Source organism: Colius striatus, chromosome 5, assembly GCF_028858725.1.
Source record: "Colius striatus isolate bColStr4 chromosome 5, bColStr4.1.hap1, whole genome shotgun sequence".
Classification (NCBI taxonomy): domain Eukaryota; kingdom Metazoa; phylum Chordata; class Aves; order Coliiformes; family Coliidae; genus Colius; species Colius striatus.
Window position 1 is genome coordinate 38,870,098 of NC_084763.1, and position 12,627 is coordinate 38,882,724.

Consider the following 12,627-nt stretch of genomic DNA (forward strand, 5'->3'; position numbering starts at 1 on the left):
ATGTTTGTGGTACCATGATCATTTCAATAGTGAGAAACTAAGATATGATAAGAATGGGATTAAAAAACTGACTACAGGATAAAGAGAAACTAGGCTGGGAGGAAATAAGCCTCTTATCAAAGCACAAATGGATGAAATAATAGAAAAGTGAATATAGAAAATAATTGATCACATAAATTGCTTTTTACAATTGGTAAACTTTAAACTCTTTTGGTAAACTTTACCCTGGGATGAAAATGTACAAAGGATTGGAAAATATACTTCCAAGGGAAGAAATAATCCTCCAGTAGTAGAGAGATGGACTAGATGGCCTATTTCTGCAGGTCTCTGTCTTAAGATCTCACACTACCTTGATGTAATGAAAGTGCCATTAAAAGCTGTTTTTCTTTACAACTTCATGGATTTTGCTACAGTAAACAAAACTTAAAAATTGGTATATGTTGTATTAGGCTTGCTAGAAGTCATCAAGTTCTCCACAGAGCAAACTGTTCTTTCCAGTCCTTCCCATCTGTGTTAGCCAAAGAACAGTGCAGATGTCCACTGCCATCAGAAAACAAACAGGAAGGAAGAAAGTTAGTTTCTTCCACTGGTGAGAGAGTGCCTGAAGAGCTTCTTGTTTGCTGAGAAGTGGATTTGAATAGGTTGAGGTGTATGAGTCATGTTTTATCAAGCAAAAAAAAAATATTAGATGAGTAGTTTAAGATCCTGGTAGATGCCTCACCATACTGTGCTGTCTGGGCTTTTCTATACCGCTGAGTGACAACTGTGACAATGTGCTGACACAGGGGTACAATTTGTTTTAACTGCTTTCTTTTTTGCATGACAGAATTCACTGATGGGGCATGTTTTCTGATCCAGACCCTGTTGTTATAGAAAATCCTGCTTAGCTGTCTGCTAGGAGATTCCTCTTCTACAAGGAAGAACCCTCAGGAGATGTAGGTCCCTGTAGCTGCTCTCAGCTGTCCTTTCTATCTTTCGTCTGCTGCACATGAGAGGACAGTACACATCTGCAGTTTTTTTAAGGGTCTTGTGGTTTTACAAGCAAATTCATGAAAGCAGCTCCTGAAATGCTCTGCCCTATAAACCTTCTTGCAAGGGTGATCCCGTCTTTGATTCCAGACTACTAGTAATTCTCTTATATGGTCTGGACACACAAGAATGTCTGGTCTTGCTGCTCAGTGTGAAAGTTCATTGAAATTGCATGCACAGGAAAGGATTAGTAGTTTAAAAATCAAGCTCACTTGTTTTGTCAACAGTGTATGGTCAAGACAGATACTCTGACCAAAAAAGTGACCTCATGGTCTAGCTGCTCAGTGTCACTGGAAAGCAGATTTCTTTTTAAGGGGATTCATATGGACATAAAAATCTACCTTTGCTTTTGAAAACTGCATTGGTCTTTAGTTTGCTTTTACTTAAACTGAAAGCATTGTGTTTAGCAACCAGGAGGACTGGATATTATTAGTAACCTTTAACAGGAAATGTGGTGTGTCATGCGTTGAGCATATATTTTTCTGGAAAATGCAGTGTACAGTGAAATGGGGAGAATAAGTAAATATAAAGTGCTTATACAGCAGTTCACTCTATTTGAACACCAAACAATACAACTCTGGGGTTACCTGCTCTTAAAGGAAGGAGGGAATGATATTTGAGATTTATTTTTGGCTAAAAGCATAAAGTGCAAATAGCTCTTTGTTCAAAATGGCAGCTGCATTTCTGGGAAGCAAACAATGCCTTAATAATCCCTGTTAAATAACAACACTTAAGAATGTTACCACCCATTGTATACACCTGCAGGTATATATGGATAAACTTACGTAACTGTAGTTTAACATCCAAAATAAATGTGGAAAAGAAAATAAGGCATTCCAAAGAAGTTATTCTGTAAACAGTGGGATTAATTAAATATAGGATGAAACTCAGCTTTAGATCACAAAATTCGAGTGCCTACATGAGGTATTAATGTATGGACAAATGTTTGACCTACCACTATGGTTTTCAGAGGTCCAGGGCCTGACTCAGTTTTGTCTAGCACCACTGTGGTATACCATCCTGGCTTCCAACTACACACAGATCACACAAAGAATACTAGGAGTTGGAAGAGACCTTTAGAGGTCATCTTATCCAACCCCCCCTTCTAAAGCAGGTTCACCTAGGTCAGGTCTCCCAGACAGTGTGTCCTATTGGCCAGTTGCCTCAGGGTGACTTGGCCATGCTAGGATCAGTTGACACTAGATGATCACATATTGGCAGGTGCATATAACCCTAATGTGGTCATCTGTATTTGGTCAGGCTCTGTTGTCTACATGATGAATTTATTTTTATAGAAATGGGGCTTAGATGCCCCATTAGGTCCTCAAGCTTTGATGGCTGAATCTGGAGGCAGCTGTCATCCTTGAAGAGTGATTCAGTTCCCCTAAACACCACTAGTCCACTGACTGCCACAACAGCCTGTCATGCCCTGAATGCTGGCTGGAGCTTTAGAAAGTCACACATCTCCTGTAGGCCTGATGCAGATATGGCAGATAATCTCAAATCAGTAGACACCTCTGTTAAGGTAACTGAATTGAACCAATGAAATCCACAAGATTTTTGTTCTTGATTTCTTTATCCCCTCCAATTCTTTCCCATGTCCCTAGGTTGCCATTGGGAAGCGGACACACGCTGTGGCTTGTTCCAAGCTCTGTCTACACTGGCAACCTGAGCAGTGTCTCTTCTCTACATATGCTTCTTTTCAGGACACTTGTAGCAAAGTGGTTATCTCTGAGACCCCATCCTTCTACCAAAATTGGTTGAAAAAGGTTAAAGTGATTCTACAAATGACTCACTGATGGGCTCCCACATGCTTGGCAATATATTCACTACTCTGGTTTTCAACTACCTATCAGATAACACTTCTTGAAATGCCTGAAAGTGGGATATGAAATGATTGATTCATACCAGACCATCACAACGATTAAGAAGAGACTCACACAAGCTGTCAGAGACACTCCAGTATGATAGACCAGCTAAGAAACAATTAGCTTTAATCTCACTTTAGAGCAGGGTAATGCTCAGTGCAGCAATAGTTTATTCAGTAACTTGTAATGGACATGGGCATCTGCTCTGCTACCAACCGCTTTCATTTATAATCACGTTGATTGCAAAGGGTACTTTACAAAACAGTACTGACAGAACACTTCAAATGCAGTGTCACCAGAGTGATTAAGGTCAGGTTTTCAAAGCTCCTGAATATTTGAAATAAGAGAGAATGGGGTGAGGAAGATGATAAAAGCTTGTGGCTCTTCGGTAAGGCTCAGTTAAATGTAAGTACTTTTTATACTGTTTGTTGGAATCAAACAGACTTTGTTAATTTGAAATACTATCAGAAAGACAGAAGCCAAGGACTTACAAGTACTTCTGGTAGCAGTAAGAGATCCCAGAGAAAATATGTTCACAAAGTCCATTTTATTGCTCAAATGACAGAAGTGCTGGAGCACTGATCTCTCCCTTGCACAGAGCTGACTCCTACTCACCTCATAGAAACAGCAGATGAGTTGATACCAGACAATTTGGTCCTAGTTTATTTTAGTAAATATAGTTTAGCTGATATTCATTTGAGTCACCTTTGCCCCATTCCTGTCAAACTAGGCATCTACCTATGATGTGAGCTTGTCAATCTGGCACAAAAACTATAATTCATTCCTTCTCAGACCACAAACAGATGTAAAGTCCCATACACAGTGACTGGTCTACAAGATGGATTATTGGAGCCTTCTAGAAGAAGTTAGATTTATTTATTGCATATAATTCTATTTATTAGGGGAAGAAAAAAAAGTAAAAAAATATTTAAATCATCAATTATGTCACCTAAAAGTCTAACTGAGTCTAATCTTGCTGTGCACTACTAGCAAAGTAGACAATTCTGAAGTTGCAAGAACAAGAGGAAGCCAACTTACAGTCTCCAGTTTAGTTTGGATCTTCTTATATACCTGTGAAAATCTTCAAATAGCTTTTTTCTGACTCGTAGCTGCATTTCCAGAACCAAGCCTGCTTTGGGAGTGAATCTTGCTCAGATTTGGCCACATTAGTCTTGGTCGTAATGGCTAGCTTTTGCCTAGAGGGAAAAGGTATTGAAACTGTTTGACCTCTTAAGTGTTTTTTCACACTCATAATAGATTTTCTTTATGACTCTGATGATATTTAAATCAAGACTGTCTGTGAAATGCACACAAATGTTTAGAAATGTCTCCAAATGTATTATTTTTTAAGTGCCATGCACATTATTATTATTATTATTATTATTATTATTATTATTATTATTATTATTATTATTATTATTATTGAAGCAGAATTATAAAATAGTTTGGATTGGAAGGGACCTGTAAAGCTTGCCTAGAGCAAAACCCCTGCAAAGAGCAGGGATGTCTTCAACCAGATGCGGTTGCTCAGAGCCCCGTGCAACCTGGCCTTGAATGCTTCCAGGGGTGGGGCAGCCACAATCTTTCCAGGCAACCTGTTCCAATGTTTCATCACCCTCACTGAAAAAATTTCTTCCTTATATCTAATCTAAATCTACTTTCTTTCATTTAAAAACATTACTCCTTGTCCTGTCGCAACAGACCTACTAAAAAGTCTGTCCCCATCTTTCTTATAGGCCCCCTTTAAGTATTGCAAGGTCTCCCTGGAGCCTTTTCTCCAGGCTGAACAGTCCCAACTCTCAGCTTTTCCTCACAGGAGAAGTGCTCTAGCTCTCTGATAACTTTTATGTACCTCCTCTGGACTTGATCCAACAGATTCATGTCTTTCCTGTGCTTAGGACCTCAGAGCTGGATGCAGCACTGCAGGTGGGATCTCATCAGAGTAGAGCAGAGAGGGAGAATCACCTCCCTCAACCTGCTAACCAGACTTCTGATGCAGCCCAGAATACAGTTGGCTTTCTGGCCTGCAAGTGCACATTGTCAACTTGTAGCCAGCTTTTCATCTAGGGTACCCCACAGGGCTGTTCTCAATCCCTCCATCCCTCAGCCCTGTACTGGTGCCAAGGCTTGTCCTACCACATGTGCAGAACTTTACACTTGTCTTTGTTGAATCTCACAAGGTTAACATGGGCCCATTTCTCCAGCTGATCCAGGTCCCTATATATTATATAATGTGAAATATAAATCACAATATCCACATTAAGTAGAAGCAAAAAAAGTCCTGAAAATATTCTTCCTATAGTCTTTTTCTACATGTTGGTAGTACCTTTCTGGAGGTCAATTACTGTTACCATTAGTGATTTTCTCCAAGATGGAACATTGGCAATTACAGGAAGTTAATTTTAGCTCCACTTATGAGAATACTTACACCATGTAGACTCCAAAGAAAATCTGATCCCATATTCTGTTTCTGAGTTTTATCTTTTCTTTCTGTATTGGAGGGAGAAAGGCACTGCAGAGCATGTTATTGTCCGTGCTATACTTCTGCACCTGAAATTAATATGTTTGAAAATGTCTGCAGACCTCCTTTTCCCTCTGAAGCTTCCTGTAATAACAGGTAGTTCCAAGAATGCTGGTGATATTACAGTATGAGATGAGACTCAGACTCTCCTACTTCCAAGATCCAACATTCATCTTCCACCCTTAAGTGTCATTGATTTCCTTTTTTTTTTTTCAGGTGCTCAACCTGTTCCTTGCCTTGCTGCTAAGCTCTTTCAGTGCTGACAACCTCTCAGCACCAGATGAGGATGGGGAGATGAACAACCTGCAGCTGGCTTTTGCTCGGATCAACAGGGGTCTCCAGTATGTGAAAAAAACAATGTGGGATTTTTGCTGCAGTGTCCTTCGACACCCCAAGACCACAGCTGAAAAGAAGGCAATGATGAAGCTTGCTGCACAGAACACAGGTGCCCTTAACAATTTTGTCAACAGTCACACAACCGCTGACCTTGGCAAAGACATGGAGAATCACAAAGAGAACTACACCGAAGATGGAATGAATAAAAATGGGGAGAAACACCCAGGAATTACAGACAATGATGATTTTATGACCAATCCTGACCTATCCATTTGTGTTCCTATTGCTGTCGGAGAGTCAGATATTGAGGAGGAAGATGAGGAGCAGAGCACCTTTACAGAAATGGAGCAGGTACGCAACTAAAATGTTTGTTAGTTGCAGCTTACTAAAATACCCTTTGTTCCCACCCTTGATCTGGATCCATGGCTTATGATGCAAATGTCCTACAGCCTAACCCTGCCTTTGATATGCTGTTAACTTCACAAGAAGCTACCGTGCATATCCAAAAGCAAAATTCAGTCTCCAACAAGAGGCATTCTCTGTTCTTTGTGCTTCTCTAGATTAACTCTTCTAACCAGAGCAATTAAAACCCTTTCTCACACAGGAGACTTTCTTTCTTCTTCCAGATGAATCATGGGAATGTTACATAACAAATCTTAGGTCATTTGACTATGACAGGGGATTTTCTCAGTGTTCGAAAATGGGCAATGACTTGATTTTGTTTGTGAAGCAAGAATCAAAGGCCAGGTAGTTCTCTTAAAACTACAGTGAGGCAGATGCTGGTGTAACAAGGCACTAGAGAAAGAGAGAATATATGTATTTGTATGTATTTGGACAGGAAAAGTAATTATTCGCTTGTTCTTTGGCATAAAATAACAGATTTTCATTTTCCTCAGAGCATGCAGTAGTAAACACTGAAAAATTCTATGTGGTTCAACGTGTTGATGTAGAACAGGAAGAAAAATCTTCCTTTTCTTTGTCTCCTACGCCCCCTCTCCCCTTTCTACCGGCTTTATCTCTTGGCTCCACACACCGTATCTACTTAATGTTTTCCAGATCCTCCAGCTTTAATCCAGTATCCTCTGATGCTGGCTGAGATCTGCAGAGTTCAGCAGGCACTGATCAAAGCTACTGTTTCAGGTCCAGCTGTCAGGAGAGATCTTTAGTTTGTCAGTTGAGGGGAAGAAAGTTTGGAAGCAAAACTGTCCTTAGAGAAGTGCTATCCTAAAAAAGCCTTGTGGAAGGGTTTTATGTCTAGAGGAGGGCACAAATTGGCTGCTTTATTGTGGAAATATTTTCTGTGTTAGTGCATTTACTTGCACCAGCAAGTCTTATACATTGATCATCCCCTTGGGGACCTGAGCAGCAAGTGGGCAGAAAAATTTAGCTTCAAGCCCCACTGCCCAAACAGACACCTAGGTAATGAAAAAAAAGAAGTCTGAAATTTTGAGGGAATTTTGTATCATTTTTAGTGAATACCTTCCTTGAAATGACTTTATGGATCACTATGGGTGACATGGATACTATCTTTTTATTTCTTTGAAGTCCTTCTCTAATCCCAGTGTTGTATTATTTAAGCCTACAAGCAGAGTACATTTGATAAGTGAAATATTTCTATAGTAGGTGGACTTCTTGGTATCAACCAATCTGCAAATATTGACTAGTATAAATGTGTTTAATAATGTATTAATGTGTTTAATTCTGGAGTTTGGAGTTTGGGTTTTTTCTTCTCAGCCTTGAAAGATATCCATACCTTTCCGCTACATTTGACAGAGAGTCTTAAAATTAGAAGCTTTTCCAGTTTTTCCTTCACAGTGCAAAGCAAAAGTTTGTTGAAGCTTTGCACGTAAATGTCCACGAGGTCTGGAAGTGCCTGGGTGTGTGTATGTACACATGTGTATGTAGCATCCCTGTATTCTATCTTCCTCAAGATAAGTAACAACCTTCACAATTGCCAGCACCATAGAACGTGGAAAGCATAGAAATTTGGATTCCTATGTAGTTCCACACAATGTGTCCACATAGGTATAGGTGTGTATATTAGTAGCTGGAAGAGTTAGCCATCCATTTTATGCTGTACAGCAAGTAAATATGGAAGTAGACCTTTCAGTGAGGTCTATTAGAGGCATAGAATCATGTAATCATTAGTCATGAGGGAGAGAACTGATGTACAAAAAAAGGTGTTTTAGTGAAACAGAACATTATGAGCAGAAATAGATTTGAAAATACTAAGAAAACTTCTTCAAATCTTTTCACTAAGACTGAAACATCATAATATATAACATAATATAAACATCAAGGATTCAGAGTGAAACAAAATAGGATGAAACAGAACACAGCAGGAGAAGCAAACCCAAATAATGTTTTCGCACTGTATCTTTTAATGAATTTTCAATACATATTAGGTTAACATTGGCACATTACCACCATATATTTGGATTGCAGTGAAATAATACAGTTCACTGCTAGTGTGTGCATGAAATAGAAGGCGTGGAGTTGAGAACATGTATTAATTAGCTTTGTCAGTAGTGTTTTCCAGACTTTGATAAACAGCTGCTGTAGGTCACTTCTGCTCCCCTGTGCATAGCCCTGATCAATGGTTTTCGACCTTTGTCGGTAGGCCTGAGGGGTCTACTTCTGAAAAGGTCTAAACAAGAAGGGAGTTGTTATATCCAGCAAAGAATGTCATTAATTTTTTAGAGAGGAAAATGTGTGCATGCCAGGGGCTTCCAACTCAAACACTCAAAATACATGAACAAAATAAGCTAACAAAAATAAGAAGCAGGTCAACAGCAGAAATTATGAGCTTTGCATTTGCATTTGTTTTTTGTAAAATGCTAATAAATTAGCACAACTGTAACTGTCTCCCTAAGGAGTAAAGCCATGAGAAAGCAGATCCTGAACAATTCAAAGATCTGTCATTTTTAATGGTGCCCATTCCAAAGACATATCATATCTGGACCCACAAAAAAACTTCTTTTGGATGACATGTAGGTTATTGCAGAAGAAATTATTGCACTTGGTGGTCAATATGAAAACCCATTTCCCTGGATATAGAGATGTAGGCATTGCAGTATGCTAACCTTTCTATCAAGGGCAGTTCTGTGAGACCCCGGGGAATAAACTTCCCCCATTACTCCCAGAAGCTTTAATCCTGCAAGCCTCTACTCCTTGGGAGTCCTTACCTCCTTCCCTCCAGGATGGCCACATCAGAGCTTGCAAAGGAAGAACAATGTGAACAAGAGCAAAATTTACATGATTGCTCTGAAAGGGCACAATTGCAGTAAAGTATTTTTTTTTGTATGAAGGTCATCATAAAGAAATGAAACAAGAACTACAGAGGGTACACTAAACATTCAAATCTATTCTAGCTTTCTCCTAATTATAATCCATATTTTTACACATTTAAATATTTTAGAATATACGAAGAGAATGTGTATGCATATTTACTTCTCAGGAGAAGACAATGTACCCTGCATACCTTTAAAGTTGTTGAGTGACCTGGAATTTAGCAGCCCTTTGGCAACATTGACAGAACCTGCCTTCCTCCTCATGCATGTCGGTTTTAGCGTCGTAGCTTGGAAGAGGAGGCAAAAAGAGATGCATAAAAAAGGAGTATACATACGTATGCCTCTCAAGTGTATGGCTAGATAAACCTGCACAATCCTTATACATCCTTTACAATTCTGTTAGATTCAGTTTATCAAGTTCTCACTTCAATCTGGACTCACCTGTCACGACAGAGAGGCTAAAAGGGGGTTGATTTCAGGGTGAACCACAATATTGTTGATCCTAATGGGATATTTTATGGCGATGATCAGCTCAATTTACAACTCTTGTAAAAATGCCAGGCTCTTCCCAGAAAGTCACAAAACTGCTCTTAAGTAAGACATTGTGGCTATGAGAAATAGACCCCTACAGTCTTAGACACAGTAGTTTGAAATTTCAGATGATGAGAAACCCTTCCATGACTGAACATTTTCCTCTGAGTAACAGGAATGTCTAAGTTTAACATTCAGCTGCCATTTCTATTATCAAAGCTTATACTGGCAGCAACCATCTTCCTGAAAGCTACCAATCTGTGGCAGTGTCATTAAGAGGGTTTTGAAGGAGCAAGACCATCTGATAGCTTCTAAATGTCCTTTGGTTGCTGAGATGTGAGTGAGATGCTCTACCGGCTCAGAGAGCTGAGACACGTGCCTGTAGCCCACACACACAATGAAAGGATCTGGAAAAAAGCTCAACAATAAAAGTCAGCAGAGACACAGTCAGAAGCTGGCAAAAGAGACAGGACCACCTTGAACTTAATTCATTAGTCATTATTGTGTGATATGTGTTCATGCTGATCACTGAAACATTTTAGCTTGTCTTTATCAAACCTTTGTGGGTCAGAGGGTTTTTCTGATTAAAGGACTAAAAGGAGGTTCCAGATGAGTAACACTAGGTGTCCTGAATCAGTCCCCAAAGTACAGTGTCCTGCACTTATACCATTGAACTCTGGTTTCTTTTACTCCAGGCCTCAAGGATGCCCAGATCTTTCTGCAAATTATCTGGTTCTTTTTCTGCATTGATGAGTTCCTACAGTCAGCAAATTTTATTAGTATAACCTAAGGAAATGGCTCTACCCTTGTTTGAGTCAGCCCAGCAGGATGGTTACTGCTTTCTCCCCTTTATTAAATTTAATTACTGCATGTCCTGCCTTACTCAAACTACTGCCCTCAACTTGGTCAGTCTATAGCATGCCCCTGAGATGAAAATCCACACTGTGGTGGCTAGTGGCTCTTGGCCACATCTCACCTTTACCCCTTCTGCAGTGATGGGGATGTTGTTTTCCACAGAGATAACACCTTTGTGTTTTCCCGTGCAGCCCAGTGCCGAGCCAGCAGCACTTGCCTGCTTGTCTTCAGAAAATGCCATTATTGATTTGTTCCGACGGAGTGGCTAATTGGGTCATATGGAAAGTGCTGGCTGCCTGCTGCTGGGACAGAGAGCTTTGCAGCTTCTTACCCCTTCCTCGACACCAGGCACGCATGCCTGATTGCTCTGCCTTTTGTCTGCAGGGCAACCAGGTCCCAGGTCCCACTGTAGCCAATTTATGCCATCCTGAGATTGCAAAGCAGTTAAAGGGTTCACCCATCCTCTTGCCTGAGCTCACCCCTGACTGCAGAAATTCTTAAACAGTGTAGAGTTGTTGCTGTGTCTGCAAGGTCTCATCTTTCTGTGACCTAGCAGGGAATATTGCCTGTGGGAAGGAGACAATGTCTTTAATTGCCTCTCAGGGTTCCCCAGTTTCACACCTGGATAGCTGCATTTCTCAATGTGCTTTTCTTAGACCTCTCCAAGGTGGGGCAGAACCTCTGCTGTGGTTTTGAAGACGTTTGGTTCTGGGTCTGCACAGAGGACCAGAAGGTTCTATGTCTTTGGTTCTATTTGAACCAGAAGGTTCAAATACCAAATGAGTATTTGTTGCTCCAGAGCACACCTTGTTTTCTCAACCATATTCACTTTTTTTCTTGATTGGCAGTTCTCCCCTAATGTATACCCTTGTCCAACAACACATCTCACAGGAAAACCACGTTTCTATACTTAGATCAGTAGCTGCCTCTGTACACATCGATGTCACAACTGGCTGCCACCACAGTCTCTACTCGATGCTACAGTTTCTATACTGTTCTGAACTGAATCAAAACCCCAATCTTTTATTCCGTTCTTCCCCGTATTTATTTCAGAATCGCTGACTCATTTTATTTCATTTGACAAGGTGAAATTGTTTCTGCTGACTTTTTTGGCATCTAAGAGGCTCATAATTTTGAGATCACAGAGGACCATTAGGATCATCATGGTTTAGCTTTCTCATAACACTGAGTCAAAGACTTCAATCGCTAATTCCTGCACAGAGCCTGTAAGTTTATTTTAGCTATGATACATCACTTTTAAGGCAGAAAAAAGGAGAGAAATGTCTCAGGTAAAAGAGAGTTCACCATCTGCATCTGGACCCACATCTGTTTCCTCTGTGTACAGTGGAAATTTTACTGTACAATCTCTGTGCATTACAGAAACCTGCTCTTAAACCTGAAATGATTCTGTAAAAGTCAATAGTATTATTCCAATTTGACATAAGCATAACTGAAATTATTGAAAATTGTTATAAAAATACCAGTGCCTGATGTAAAACTGTTTGTGACAATGTCTTATGTTCCTAATAATTCTAACATCTGTAAATCAGAGGTACCATGAAGTCATGTGTTTATTTGACAGGTTGCATTCATTTCAGCCTTTTAGTTCAGGAGATATAGTTTATTGTCAGGAACCATGATGTCCTTTCAAACAGTATTTATATTCCATCTGTTTTGAGTTCCAGTCAGTGGGGCACATTCTCTTTTAGTGCAATTGTATAAAATACGTTTGATTCTGCTGATGATTCCCCCATTCTTACCGGCGGTAGAGTGAGCCTGTGTGTATACGTGCGTGGAGCATGCAATAAATCTTACAGCATTCTGCTTGTCAGCTTTATTTGGGCTCATATTTTACTGATCATTAAGTGACACAGCAGGGGTTTTTTTTATTATTACTACATAGTTTGCCTGGGTTTCTCCCTTTTTAAACTGTATGTTTTGCTTTGCATTTCCTGAAAATTGTGTAGCACTCATTTGATAATTATTTTTAGTGATAAAATGAAACATTTCTGTATTTATTGTCTTTGGAAGAATAGCATTAAGGGCAATAGAAAAATTACTGTAAGCCACAGTAGCAGATTTAAAGAACCTATGTCCTCATCTTTGTCTTTATATATAGACAGAAATTTGTGTTTATTTTGTTTCAGTGCAATGACGCTGAAGGAGAGGACTCCATGTCAGATCTCTGCTGATGTGA

General features: G+C 39.7%; 1 protein-coding gene across 3 annotated transcripts in view; it reads left to right on the plus strand.

Annotated features, from left to right (window-relative positions):
* Positions 1 to 12,627, plus strand: part of LOC104551552 (sodium channel protein type 5 subunit alpha) — a 175,584-nt gene that overhangs the window by 99,841 nt on the left and 63,116 nt on the right. For 2 of the 3 annotated variants that reach the window (XM_061996676.1, XM_061996677.1), the window contains exon 16: positions 5,635 to 6,105. In XM_061996676.1, coding sequence (XP_061852660.1) covers positions 5,635 to 6,105 — 471 coding nt within the window. The remainder of the gene's footprint in view (positions 1 to 5,634; positions 6,106 to 12,627) is intronic. The other variant, XM_061996678.1, reaches the window with a different exon arrangement.